At 39.6% G+C, this 12,394-nt stretch overlaps 1 protein-coding gene across 1 annotated transcript in view; it reads right to left on the bottom strand.

The window, feature by feature from the left end:
* Positions 1 to 791: 791 nt before the first annotated feature.
* frg1 (FSHD region gene 1) overlaps positions 792 to 12,394 on the bottom strand; it is a 30,352-nt gene continuing 18,749 nt past the window's right edge. Inside the window, exons 6-9 of the mRNA XM_080198153.1 lie at positions 9,523 to 9,627; positions 4,139 to 4,230; positions 1,792 to 1,902; positions 792 to 1,371 (exon numbers count right to left, since the gene is read on the bottom strand). Of these exons, the coding sequence (XP_080054279.1) occupies positions 1,335 to 1,371; positions 1,792 to 1,902; positions 4,139 to 4,230; positions 9,523 to 9,627 (345 nt within the window). The 3' untranslated portion in view covers positions 792 to 1,334. The remainder of the gene's footprint in view (positions 1,372 to 1,791; positions 1,903 to 4,138; positions 4,231 to 9,522; positions 9,628 to 12,394) is intronic.

The raw sequence follows: 12,394 nt of genomic DNA, 5'->3' as shown, positions 1-12,394 counted from the left end.
GACAAAACTTCTTTACCGAGAGGTTTGTGGGAATGTGGAAGTCTACCGCATGGAATGATTGAAAATAGTGTAGGTGTACTAAGTAGACACTAGATAAGCATATGACTGAGAAGGGAAAAGAGGTTATTTTGGCAGAGTTAGCTGAAGGAATGCAAGGGGGGTCAAGTGAAGCATACATTATGGGATGGTCTGGTTAAGCCAAGAGACCTGTTTCTGAGCACTATATTCTCTGTAATCAGAAATGCAGGAACATATAAGCCAGGAAAAAATTCATGCAGACTCCAAAGTTCACTACTTATACCCCTCAACTGATTTCATTAAATGCCCATCAGAGCTTCCCCTTGAAATTACTGTTATAATTAGCCTAGATCATCACCCTGGGCAGTTTATTCAAAGCATTCACGAATTGCGCAAAATTATTCTATTGATCTGCCTATTCTACTTCCCTCTTCAGTTTCATTCCATGTCCACCAATTCTCATTCTGAAGATCTGAACTCAAAATGTAACCCTTTACAGCATTACTTTAGATGAGCAAAATTGAAATGGATAGGATTTATTAAGTGGTTGGTTTATTGAATTAGCTAAATAGGTGATTACACAATTTGCATTAATCAATAGAAATCAATTTTGTGTGTTAGTGTATACAGAATAAAATGAATATATTATTTTTAAGAAGGGAATAGATCAAACTATGGCTTGGTTAATCTCTCATTTATCTTGCAAAAACTCCTGCTGGTTTGCATTTTTTTCCCTGAAGCCCAAATCTAAAAAGAAATCAAATACCATAAGCTTTATGTTCATTTTATATGTAATTTAATTTTATGCATGTTTAATACATTGAGGTTTTTAACATTTGGTGGTTTCTCTGCATCCCAAATTTAAGACTGGATAACATTTTGGATTGTGAATCAGCAAATATGAAGCAAGTGCATTAACAATGGAACTAATTAAGACATTATAAATGCTGCACACAGCACATACATTTATATTACACTGACAAAGATTCTTTGCTTGAGTTCATCCTACATTCTTCCTTGGATGATGCTCTAGAAAAAAGATTTAGGGGAATGCAGCACTCTTGATCACTACAATGAAGATGAATATAACATATATGCAGTTCACTCTTAAAATACAAGTAATCTACAATGGTAACCATTTAAAGCTACAAATGTAAGACATGCTTCAAAAGTAAAGTGGAAATTGAAAAATGGCAGGTTTACATTACACATATTGCTGCTGGTTGTACAGCATTCCCAGTTGTGTGTGAAGTCTTGGAGGTAAAAAATATATATAAATCAACATCCAGTGAAAATAGCAAGATAATACCCTTGTTTCATTTGCAGTATCTGTCAGCTTTCATCTTGGATCGCCTGTAAAGCAAAACAGAGATTTCATTATGAAGAGGGAATGTTAAAAAGTAACTAATATGTACTTTGATGATGCTGCCAAAGTCATAGCGAAAGGCGTCGTTGAGCTATTGGATTGAATGAGGAAAAATATTTTGATGCAGCAAGTGGTTAGGATCCATAATGCACTACCTGAAAATGGCGGAGGCAGAATCAATTGTGTCTTTCAAAATGGAATTGGTTAATTGAATGAAGATAAAAAAATTTGCATGGCTACAGGGAAAAGCTGAGGTGTGGAAACATCTGAATTGCTCTTGAAGAGAGTGGATATGGACACGATGAGCCAAATGGCTTCCAGTTGTGCTGTCATCATTCTATGATACAAAGAGATGAAATGAAAAGACTTTGTTCCTAGTTGCTAAATTTTAAGACTCAAGCACATACCTGTCTAGCAAGGCTTCATGGAAAGTACCTTCTTGCCGGGCTTTCTTCAGCAGTTTACTGTCCTCTACATTTACTCTAAGTTTATGGTCTTGAAAACTCTGGAATTTCTTTCTGCAACAGAAGAATTATACATGAACCAAATAAGTCTTTAGCACAATAACACAATATCATGGTTCATTCAAATCTATTTATCACCCATGTTTTCCAAGTCTGACAACTCTGAATTGTTACGGTTTTTATACTTTTGTTTGCAATGTACTCTAATTCTCTGTGAAACCAAACATGATAAAGCCAATTAGATGTTGGATTGTATATTGACGGTTACCAGGGCAGACTTAGAAAACTGGAACTACTTACTTTCAAAAAGCATAGACTCTGGGAACATACAGAGATCTTTAATATAATAAATATTTCATGTTTTATCCAGGTCATCAGGTTATCCCAGCAAGATAGGCAATGGAGAACTGGCATCAGCACAATTTACAAAAGCACGGTACTAGATTAGATGTGTAGTGCTTCTTTTATAGGAAATAATCAATGATGCTAAATTAGAGCTCACTGTCAGTAGCACAAATGTGAACAGCAAGATACAAAGTGGCATTGATACATATTAAGTGAGTATGCTAAATTGTAACAGGTAGAGTTGTGACGAAATGCAAGGTCATCCACTTTGGAAAGATAGATTAAAATATTTTCTAAATAGAGCAAGGAAATGTGGAAAAGCAGAAACTTAGGGGTGCATATAGAGAGATAACTAAAAGCTAATAGGCAGGTAAATAAGAATGTAGGTAGAGGAGTAGGAATCAACCATATGGCCTCTCGAGCCTGCTCCAGCCATTCAGTAAGATTAAGGCTGAATTTCAATATCAATTCCACTTTCCCTCCATAATCCCATATCCCTTAAAGCTTTAGTTAGATTGTTTTAATATATGCTCACACCTTTGGAAGGATATACTAGTCTTGCAGACTGTACTGCAGTAGAGATTCACTAGGATGATATTGGGGTTAAGAATTAAATTATGAAGTTGCATGTACTAGTCTTATATTCCCATGGGAATAAAAGACTCGTGAATTATTGAGGTGTTATGACTAAAGGATCTGAAATAGAAAGAAACTATTATCTCTGGGGTGGAGTCTAGAACAAGGGGCATAACCTAAGATAAGCTACGACATTCAGAGATAATATCAGAAAATATTTCACCTAAAGGGCAGTGGAGACATGGAATTCTGAGATCCTGTCAATTTCAGAAGCTCCATGTTAAATCAGAATTTCTACAGTATGTGATGGAAATGATATTATTCCAGCCATACATTTTAAAAATAAAGACATGCATATTCTCTTCCAAGCATTATCATGTCATATTGATATATTTAAAAAAAAATAATTTTTTACCGGATGTGGGTGTCACTGGCTAGACCAACATTTATTGCCCTTCAGGTGGTGGTGCTGGGCTTCATTCTTGTATTGCTGCAATCCCTGAGTTGTAGGTATGCCATAGTGCTGTTAGGAAGGGACTTTCAGCGATGAATAAGCAGCAATATATTTCCAAGTCAGGATGGTGAGAGTGGCTTGCAGGGGAATCTTCAAATGATAGTGTGCACAGATATCTGCTAATGGTATTGGTTTTGGGTTTGGAAGGTGCTGAGTTCCTGCAGTGCATTTTGTAGATGGTACACATGGCTGCCACTGCTTGTCAGTGGTGAAGGGATTGAATGTTTGTGGAAGAGGGCTGTTTTACCCTGGATATTGTTGAATTACTTGAGTGTTGTTGGAGCTGCACTTATCCAGGAAAGTGGAGAGAATTCCATTACACTCTTGACTTGTACCTTGTAGATGGTGAACAGATTTTTGTGGGGCAGTGAGGGGATGAGTTATCCGCCACAGGATTCTTAACCTTTGACCTGTCCTGGTAGCCACAAGATTTATGACTAGTCCAGTTCAGTTTCTGGTCAATGGTAAACGCCCAGGTTATTGATTGTGGGAGATTCAGTGGTGATGATGCCATCAAATGTCTGCTATTCCAAACTTAACATCAGCATATGATTCCTGAACTGCAGTTGTGAGGTAATCCTATGCTGTTCCCCTGCTTTGCTTCAGAAAGTTAGCCTCAACAGCATTAAGTCGATATACACTATGGACTATAAAAACTATCCAAATTGATTTATACTAGGTACCTCCCATCAAGGAAAATGAAGGATTTAGTTTTTCTTCTCGGGAGGATAAGAAACTCAATGATAATATGCTGCAATTATCTGTCCTCTCTACTCTCAGTAATTTAAAAGTATTAATATGTGCATGTTATTCTGTGAACTACTACCACTGTCCTCAAAACTGTTTGGTACTTACACATAGTTGATTTCACATTGTTTCACATTGCCCTTGTCTTCATCTAAAAGCTCATCTTTTGCCTTGATTACAATATCAGCACAGGAACGGATCTGTTTAAAACAAAAATGCAAGTTATGATAAAGTGTAATAATGTAGATGTTTGGATACTTGGCTAATCTGATGAGTTAGAACAGTATTAATAAAGCTGTTGCAATATTAGCAGAAGGCTTAACTGAGATTGTCATAACCATTAGACATTATAAGGTTGTTTTAAACTGTCTGTTTTCTTAACGCAATGTAGTTGACTCTCAACTGTCCTCCAAGGGTAACTAGGGATGGGCAATAAATGCTGGCAGTCAGCGATGCCTGTGTCCCAAGAGTGAATAAAATAAAATGCCCTAGAATTGGGGATGCAGCAAAGTTGCACTGAATTCTGACAGGCACAAATGATCTGATTGCCATAAGGATAGAGGACCTACATCACGCCCTACTGTAAGTCAGGTACGAACTTTAACAGCTGAGCACAAACAAGGAGGCAACTTTTCTTGCTGTAAGCAGGTAAACCAAATCTTTTGGGGAAAGAAAATCCTAAACAGGTGCTGCTATGCCACTCAGAAGAAAAGAACTAAACAAGCGGTGGGATGGTGAGGACAGAAATCTTGTTCAAGGAAACAGCTAGAGGAAATGTTGTAATGGGAAGTCTGTTCGATTATGCTCCAAGCAGTAAGTGAAGGTGACTGAAGGACACCGGGAGATTCATCTTGGAAAAGGAGACTGAAAGCATCGTATTAGTCAGGAAGACAGACTAACTCAAGACTGCATGTTTCTGGAGAATGCGATGTAATGTATAAATGTGCCATGGGCTTTTGATTGAGTTTAGCAGTTAAAGGGATTTTTTCACGTAGTTTTGTGTGTTCGTTTCTTACTAAATATGGATTAGTCAATATTGATTTTAGTTTGTTACAGTAGATGTCTTACAACATGAAATCTTGCCTCGTGATTCGTCTGCATCAGTCACTGTAAATTTATCTTTCTTTTAAAAAGACTATATCAGTCACCATGAGAATCGTAATAAGATAAATAGTGAGAAAGTATTGGCAGAGAAGAAAGGAGTAGTGAGCGATAAGGGCACTCTTATAGAAGAGATAGGGGATAAAAAAAATTAAAAAGAACATAAAGAGAAAGATTAAGTTACAATTCTTAAAAAGGAAAAAGTCAAGATTGAGCGGTATGTTTGTAAATACATAAAGCATTCCAAACAAAACTGAAGCATTAGAAACAGCACTAACTAATTGGAGGGTCACGACAGTTACACAGGCACATGCCTTAAGTTTCTGGTTCAGTTGAAACCTAGTATTTAAAAAGATAAATTACTGCCATTACTTTCAACTCTGATGAAAAGTCATCATCCTGAAATGTTTCTCTCATTTCACCATTTATGCTGCCTCGTCTGCCGAGTATTTCCAGCCTTGTCATTAATGGGATATGGCTGCTGCTAGCGAGGCCAGCATTTATTGCCCATCCCTAATTGCCCTTGAAAGATGGTGATAAGCTGCCTTCTTGAACTGCTACACCTATATATTGCTAGGGAGTTCGAAGAATTTGACCTGGCAACAGTTAAGGAACAGCAATGTAGTTCCAAGTCAGGATAGTGAGTGGCTTGGAGGGGAACTTCCAGATAGTGGGGTTTTCATGTGTCTCTCCTGCCCTTGTTTTTCTAAATTGTAGTGGTTGTCAGTTTGGAAGAAGCTGTTGAAGCAGCCTTGGTGAGTTCCTACAGTGCATCTTGTAGATGGAACACACTGTTGCTACTGTTGTTGAATGTTTGTGGATGAGGTGCTAATTAACTGTGTTGCTCTGCTTTGGATGGTGTTAAGCTTCTTGAGTGTTGTTGCTACAGTCATCCAGGTAAGTGGAGGGTATTCCAACACACTCCTGACTTGTGCCTTATAGATGGTGGACAGGCTTTGGGGAATCAGGTGGTGAATTACTTGCTGCAGGATTCCTAGCCCTTGACTGGTTCTTGTAGCCACAATTTTGATATGGATAGTCCAGATAAGTTTCTGGTCAATTGTAACCCTCCAGAAGTTGATAGAGGGGGTTTGAGTGATGGTAATGCCATTGAATGTCAAGGGACAATGCTTAGATTCTCTTGTTGAAGGTTACTGCCTACCACTTGTGTGGCATGAATGTTACTTGCCACATGTCAGCCCAAGCCTCGATATTGCCCAGATCATGCTGCATTTAACTGTGGAGTCTTCAGTACTGAGTTGTCAATGGTGCTGAGTATTGTGCGAATATCAACAAACATCCTATCTACATCTTCACTTCTGACCTTAGGATGTTTGAGACTTGTATAAAGAAGAGTTAAAGAATGGAATGAAAGTTGTTAAATTGTCAGTGTGCAATGCAGATCAAGGTATGGAGATAAGACCGGAAATTAGATCTCCAGACAGTGCAGAGTTATAAGGGCAAACAAAAGATTTTAACTATCTTCTTGATTTTCAGAAGGCGTTTGACAAGGTACCTCACAAGAGGTTATTGCAGAAGGTAAGGGGGCATGGAGTTGGGGGTAGGGTGTTAGCGTGGATAGAGGATTGGTTGTCAAATAGGAGGCAGAGAGTGGGGGTTAATGGGTGCTATTCGGATTGGCGGTTGGTGACTAGTGGAGTGCCCCAGGGGTCGGTGCTGGGGCTTCAGCTATTTACCATTTATATAGATGATCTGGAGGAGGGAACCAAGTGTATGGTGTCGAAATTTGCTGATGACACCAAGATTGGTGGAACGGCAAATTGTGCGGAGGGTGTGGAGAGTCTGCAGAAGGATCTAGATAGGCTGGGCGAATGGGCCAGGAACTGGCAAATGGAATTTAATGTTGGCAAGTGCGAGGTGGTCCACTTTGGTAGGAATAATGGTAGGAAGGACTATTACGTACGAGGCGAAAAACTGCAGCAGGCAATGGTGCAGAGGGACCTCGGGGTCCTTGTGCATGAGTCGCAAAAACCCAGCCTGCAGGTGCAGCAGGTGGTCAGGAAGGCTAATGGGATGCTGGCCTTCATGGCGAGGGGGATTGAATATAAAAGTAGGGAGGTCTTGCTGCGGCTGTATAGGGCATTGGTGAGGCCGCAGCTGGAGTACTGTGTGCAGTTTCAGTCGCCGTACTTACGCAAGGATATTTTGGCCTTGGAGGGAGTGCAGAGGAGGTTTACTAGGCTGATTCCGGAGTTGAGGGGGTTGAGCTATGAGGAGAGGCTGAATAAACTAGGCTTGTACTCGTTAGAGTTTAGAAGAATGAGGGGAGATCTCATTGAGACATATAAGATGATGAATGGGATGGATGGGATAGAGGTGGAGAGACTCTTCCCGCTCAGAAAGGACAGCAGGACTAGGGGGCACAGCCTCAAGATAAAGGGGGGGCGGTTTAGAACAGAGTTGAGGAGGAACTTCTTCACTCAAAGAGTGGTGAATCTCTGGAATTCTCTGCCCGTTGAGGTGGTGGAGGCTGCCTCGCTAAATATTTTTAAGACGCGGGTTGATGGGTTTTTGATAAGCGAGGGGATTAAGGGTTATGGGGAGAGGGCGGTAATGTGGAACTGAGCCACGACAGATCAGCCATGATCTTGTTGAATGGCGGGGCAGGCTCGAAGGGCTAGATGGCCTACTCCTGCTCCTATTTCTTATGTTCTTATGTTCTAAGGTAAACTTGAAAGTTGAGATTGCAAGTAAGATTGCTACATGAATATTTTTCTAATCAAACAAGAAGCATTCTTAGACAGGGGAGTGCTGTGGATGGCAGGTAAATATCTGGTGTTAAGTCTTTGTAAATTCTCCCACAGAGAAAGGTTATAGAAGCTAACATTAAATGCAGACCAGATACTGTCAGAAGCGACTCTATTTTGTTAAAGCCTTAAATATTAGAAGAAAAAGATACTTGATGATGGTGAAATAGTAGGACATTTGACTAGCTCACACTGCCTGGCAAAGAACCAGCATGTGATGGACCAAATTAAACCTCCATACACAACCTAAAGCTCCACACCCCTTGTATACATTAGACCACACTCTCCATAGGCATATATTCCAAAGCTCGTCCCAGCTCTAATAAGATCCCTTCTCCCTGCTTTTAGTGATTTTTAGTCACTCAGAATAAAATTGCTTTTTCCCCAAGGTCTTAAATGCAATACGTAAAGTGAACATCTTAGGTTATCTCTCATTTTTTCTGAAGATGTCAAAATTTCAGTGCCCACATGATCCAAGAATTATTTATGGTGAACCACTAATTAACTGATTAAAGTAACTGTGAAACAGGTTCAGTGTAAACTCCAAAGCAGAATGACTGCAGTTTGCTGGATTAGTCTCCTAGTAAAAGACATGCTTTGGCCTTGGCCTTGTAGAGGCAGAAACAATGGAAAACCAGCATTTAATGTTTATTTAAATTAATTTGGGTCTCAGAAGGAAAGGTAAATAGTTAACAATGCAAAAGACAATGGACTCAATTTGAATTTTGTGCAACTGGATGAATTTTAAGCAAGTTAAAATCTTATCCAATGGTTTTAGAAATGAAGGAACAAAATTCTACTTAACTTCCAAGCAAAGATATTATGCAACAAATAAAAATAATTTATTTAAGGGTAGTTTTCCTTCTCTATTTCCTGTGCAATGCAGCTTTGACCAATGGGCCAGGGAATGGCTGTTCCCATGGATGCATCAATGTGGCTTTGTATCAGCTACTGAGGATGCACAAATATACCTACAGCACAAACTGATACGTGCCTCTCTCCTTTCTTTGTGTTACGTATGACTCCAGCCAGTAAAGTTCCACCCCCTACCCATTGATTCCCATTTTACTAGGGTTCCTTGATGCCACAACTGTCAAATGCTGCAACAATGACCAGGACAGTCACACTCACTTCTGGAAATCAGCTCTTTTCATCACTGTTGGATCAGGTCTGAAAGGTCTGGATCAGAGTGATCCAGATTCAATTCATTGTTTAATTGTCCACTACTATTCGTGGTTACTGACAGTCGTGTTACTGACTGAATGTGTCAATGACCAGATTATCACTATCATGCAACTACTAGAATGGTAAATGAGTTAGATGTTGCCCTTTTCCCTTTTGCAATTCCAATGTCCATACACAGATAGACTAATAACAAGATGGCTTCATCCACAATTGCTTTGATCCTGGGCACGAATCAGATGAACCCTGGCCATCTAGTGTCTATTGAGTGATTTTTAATCAAACCACTAAATCTTTTAGAATAATCATGCAGGACTTGGCACTACATAGTTGCTGCTGGGTATATGACAGTGAAGCTGCATCAACTTAAAAATGGAAGTGAAAGGCACAGATTCTTTTCTAGTTCACTTGCAATTAAACCAGAGCAACCAGCAGGAATACCTTTATCATTTCCTCCTTTCCTGCTGTTTTTTGCTTTGCTATAATGTCACCTTCATCATTGCAAGAGATAAAGCAGCTGTTTGATGCCATCAACGCCAACTTTCCCTGAAAAAGAAAAGCCAGTGAGTATACAATGCTTTCATACAGAAATGTGTGCTTTATAAATACTGCAAAAATCTCATCTGGACCCTGTATAGAATAACTTGTTGAACTCACTTTGAAATATTTCCTCAGTTCTTGTCCCTCTTAACCCTACCCGGCACACAAAATCCACTCATATACATCACAAATGATCTCACCACCTTGGACAATACTGGAAAGAAATCTTGCAGCTTGTGCATCTAGTTTATAAACCCAGATTATGGTATTTTATTAATTATAGGTGCCTTATTTTTTTCTACATGGCATTTGGTCACCAGTGGAGTGCCCCAGCGATCTGTTCTGTTTGTGATTTTCATGAATGACCTAGATGAAGAAGTGGAGAGATGGGTTGATAAGTTTGCCAATGACACCAAGGTTGGAGGTGTTGTGGATAGTTTGGAGGGATGTCAGAAGTTGCAGCGTTGACATAGATAGGATGCAAGACTGGGTGGAGAAGTGGCAGATGGACTTCAATCCGGATAAATGTGTAGTGGTACATTTTGGCAGGTCCAATGGGATGAAGGAATATAATATTAAGGGGAAGACTCTTAGCAGTGTGGAAGATCAGAAGGATCTTGGGGTCCGGATTCATAGGACTCTCAAATCGGCTTCGCAGGTAGAGGGTGTGATTAAGAAGGCGTATGGTGTATTGGCCTTCATCAATTGAGGAATTGAATTTAGGAGTTGGGAGAAAATGCTGCGGCTGTATAAGACCCTGGTTAGACTCCACTTGGAGTAGTGTGCTCAGTTCTGGTCGCCCCATTACAGGAAGGATGTGGAAGCCATTGAAAGAGTGCAGGAAAGATTTACAAGGAGGTTACCTGGATTAAGTGGCATGCCTTATGAGGCTAGGTTGGGAGAGCTCAGTCTTTTCTCCTTGGAGAGACGAAGGATGAGAGGGAACCTGACAGAGGTGTATAAGATGTTGAGAGGTATTGTTCGGGTGGATTCTCAAAGACTTTTTCCCAGGGATGAAATGGCTGCCACAAGAGGACACAGGTTTATGGTGCTGGGGAGTAGGTGCAGAGGAGATGTCAGGGGTAAGTTTTTCACGTAGAGGTGGTGGGTGAGTGGAATCGGCTGCTGTTGGTGGTGATGGAGGCAAATTTGATAGGGTCTTTTAAGAGACTTCTGGATGAGTACATAGGACTTAATAGAATTGAGGGTTATAGGTAAGCCTAGAAGGTAAAGATATGACCGGTGCAACTTGTGGGCCGAAGGGCCTGTTTGTCTTGTAGTTTTTCTATGATTCTATATAAATATAAGCTGTTGTTGCAAATAAATGTTCATAATGTTTCAATGACCTTATTCTGTATTTCAGATATACAACATTTTCTGCAAAAGCAGCCAGTTCCCAACTATATAACCACAACATACAACTTTATTTAAATATCACTATCATGGATTACTAAAGCCTCATAACATTTACCATGTAACATCATGTCTGTAAAGCAGAGCATAGGAAGGGCAAAAGGGGAGAAAGCAGCTCGTACCAAGGAAAGGTACAAAAGAGAGAACATGTTTTTAAAATTATAAATAGTGTACTTCAAGGAAAATTAGGAAAAAGATTGCAGGAAACTATAGTAACTATTCTCAAATAATGTTGTCTTTGAATTCTATTCTGAATCGAGAGGTTGTTTCTTTGTCCAATCAAAATGTGATGTGTCATGAAAGCACTGCTATGTTTTGACTGACAAGTCATTCATGCAGCATATCATGACTTATTTGTAACAAATCCTACTGTTTCTACTTAGTATTAGAGTCAATAACAGATGGCAGTCTATCACTGTGACATAAACAGCATGATACAGGCAGACTACCGGATTGCCATTCCACTACCCAGTTGAATATCACCACAAAGAATGCCTAAGGAATTAAGCAGAGCACAAGACCCCAGGTCCAAAAGAAAACAACAGGCCTGTGTAAAATAGCAGAACTTAAAATGTGTGCCTTTCTAAGTTTGGTGTTATTTCCCAGAATTGTTCAAATTTTAAATATTTATGTTTTAATTATTTTCAGTTTGAAGTATTGTGAACTGTGAAGAGAACAGTGTGGAACTTCAAAAGGACATAGACAAGTTGATGAAGTGGCAAATTCAATATGGAGAAGTCTCAGGAAGAACATGGAGGAACAATATAAAATAAGGGATAAAATCCTTAAGGGGGTGGAGGAGCAGATGGACCTGGATGGATGAGCATAGATCATTGAAGATGGAGAGAGCAGTTAATAAAACATATACTATTCTGGGCTTTATTATTAACAGCGAAGAGTACAAAAGCAAGGTGGGTTATGCTGAATTTATACAAGACACTTGTTAGAACTCAGCTGGAGTATTGGGTACACACCATACAAAAGACGTGAATGCATTGGAGATAGTGCAGAACAGGTTTACAAGAATGATTCTAGGAACAGAAACCTCAGTTATGAGAACAGATTAGAGACACTGGGACTGTTCTCCTTGGAAGGGAGAAGGTTAAAAGGAGATTTGATAGAGATGTTCAAAATCATGAGTAGGCTGAACAGAGTAGACAAAATGATCCTGTTTGTAAAAGGATCAAGAACGAGAGGGCACAGATTTAATGTGGTTTGCAAAAGAAGCAAACGTGATGTGAGAAAAAGTCATTACACACACAGCGAATGGTTCGTATCTGAATGTACTGCCTGGAAGTCTGGTGGAGAAGGTTTGATCAAGTCATTTAGAAGGGCATTAGATGAGTATTTGAATAGGAAC

Source organism: Carcharhinus amblyrhynchos, chromosome 1 (assembly GCF_965287045.1).
Source record: "Carcharhinus amblyrhynchos chromosome 1, sCarAmb.v2.hapA, whole genome shotgun sequence".
Taxonomy (NCBI): domain Eukaryota; kingdom Metazoa; phylum Chordata; class Chondrichthyes; order Carcharhiniformes; family Carcharhinidae; genus Carcharhinus; species Carcharhinus amblyrhynchos.
Note: the sequence above shows the minus strand (reverse complement) of the source record. Positions and strands in the feature narration are given on the sequence as shown.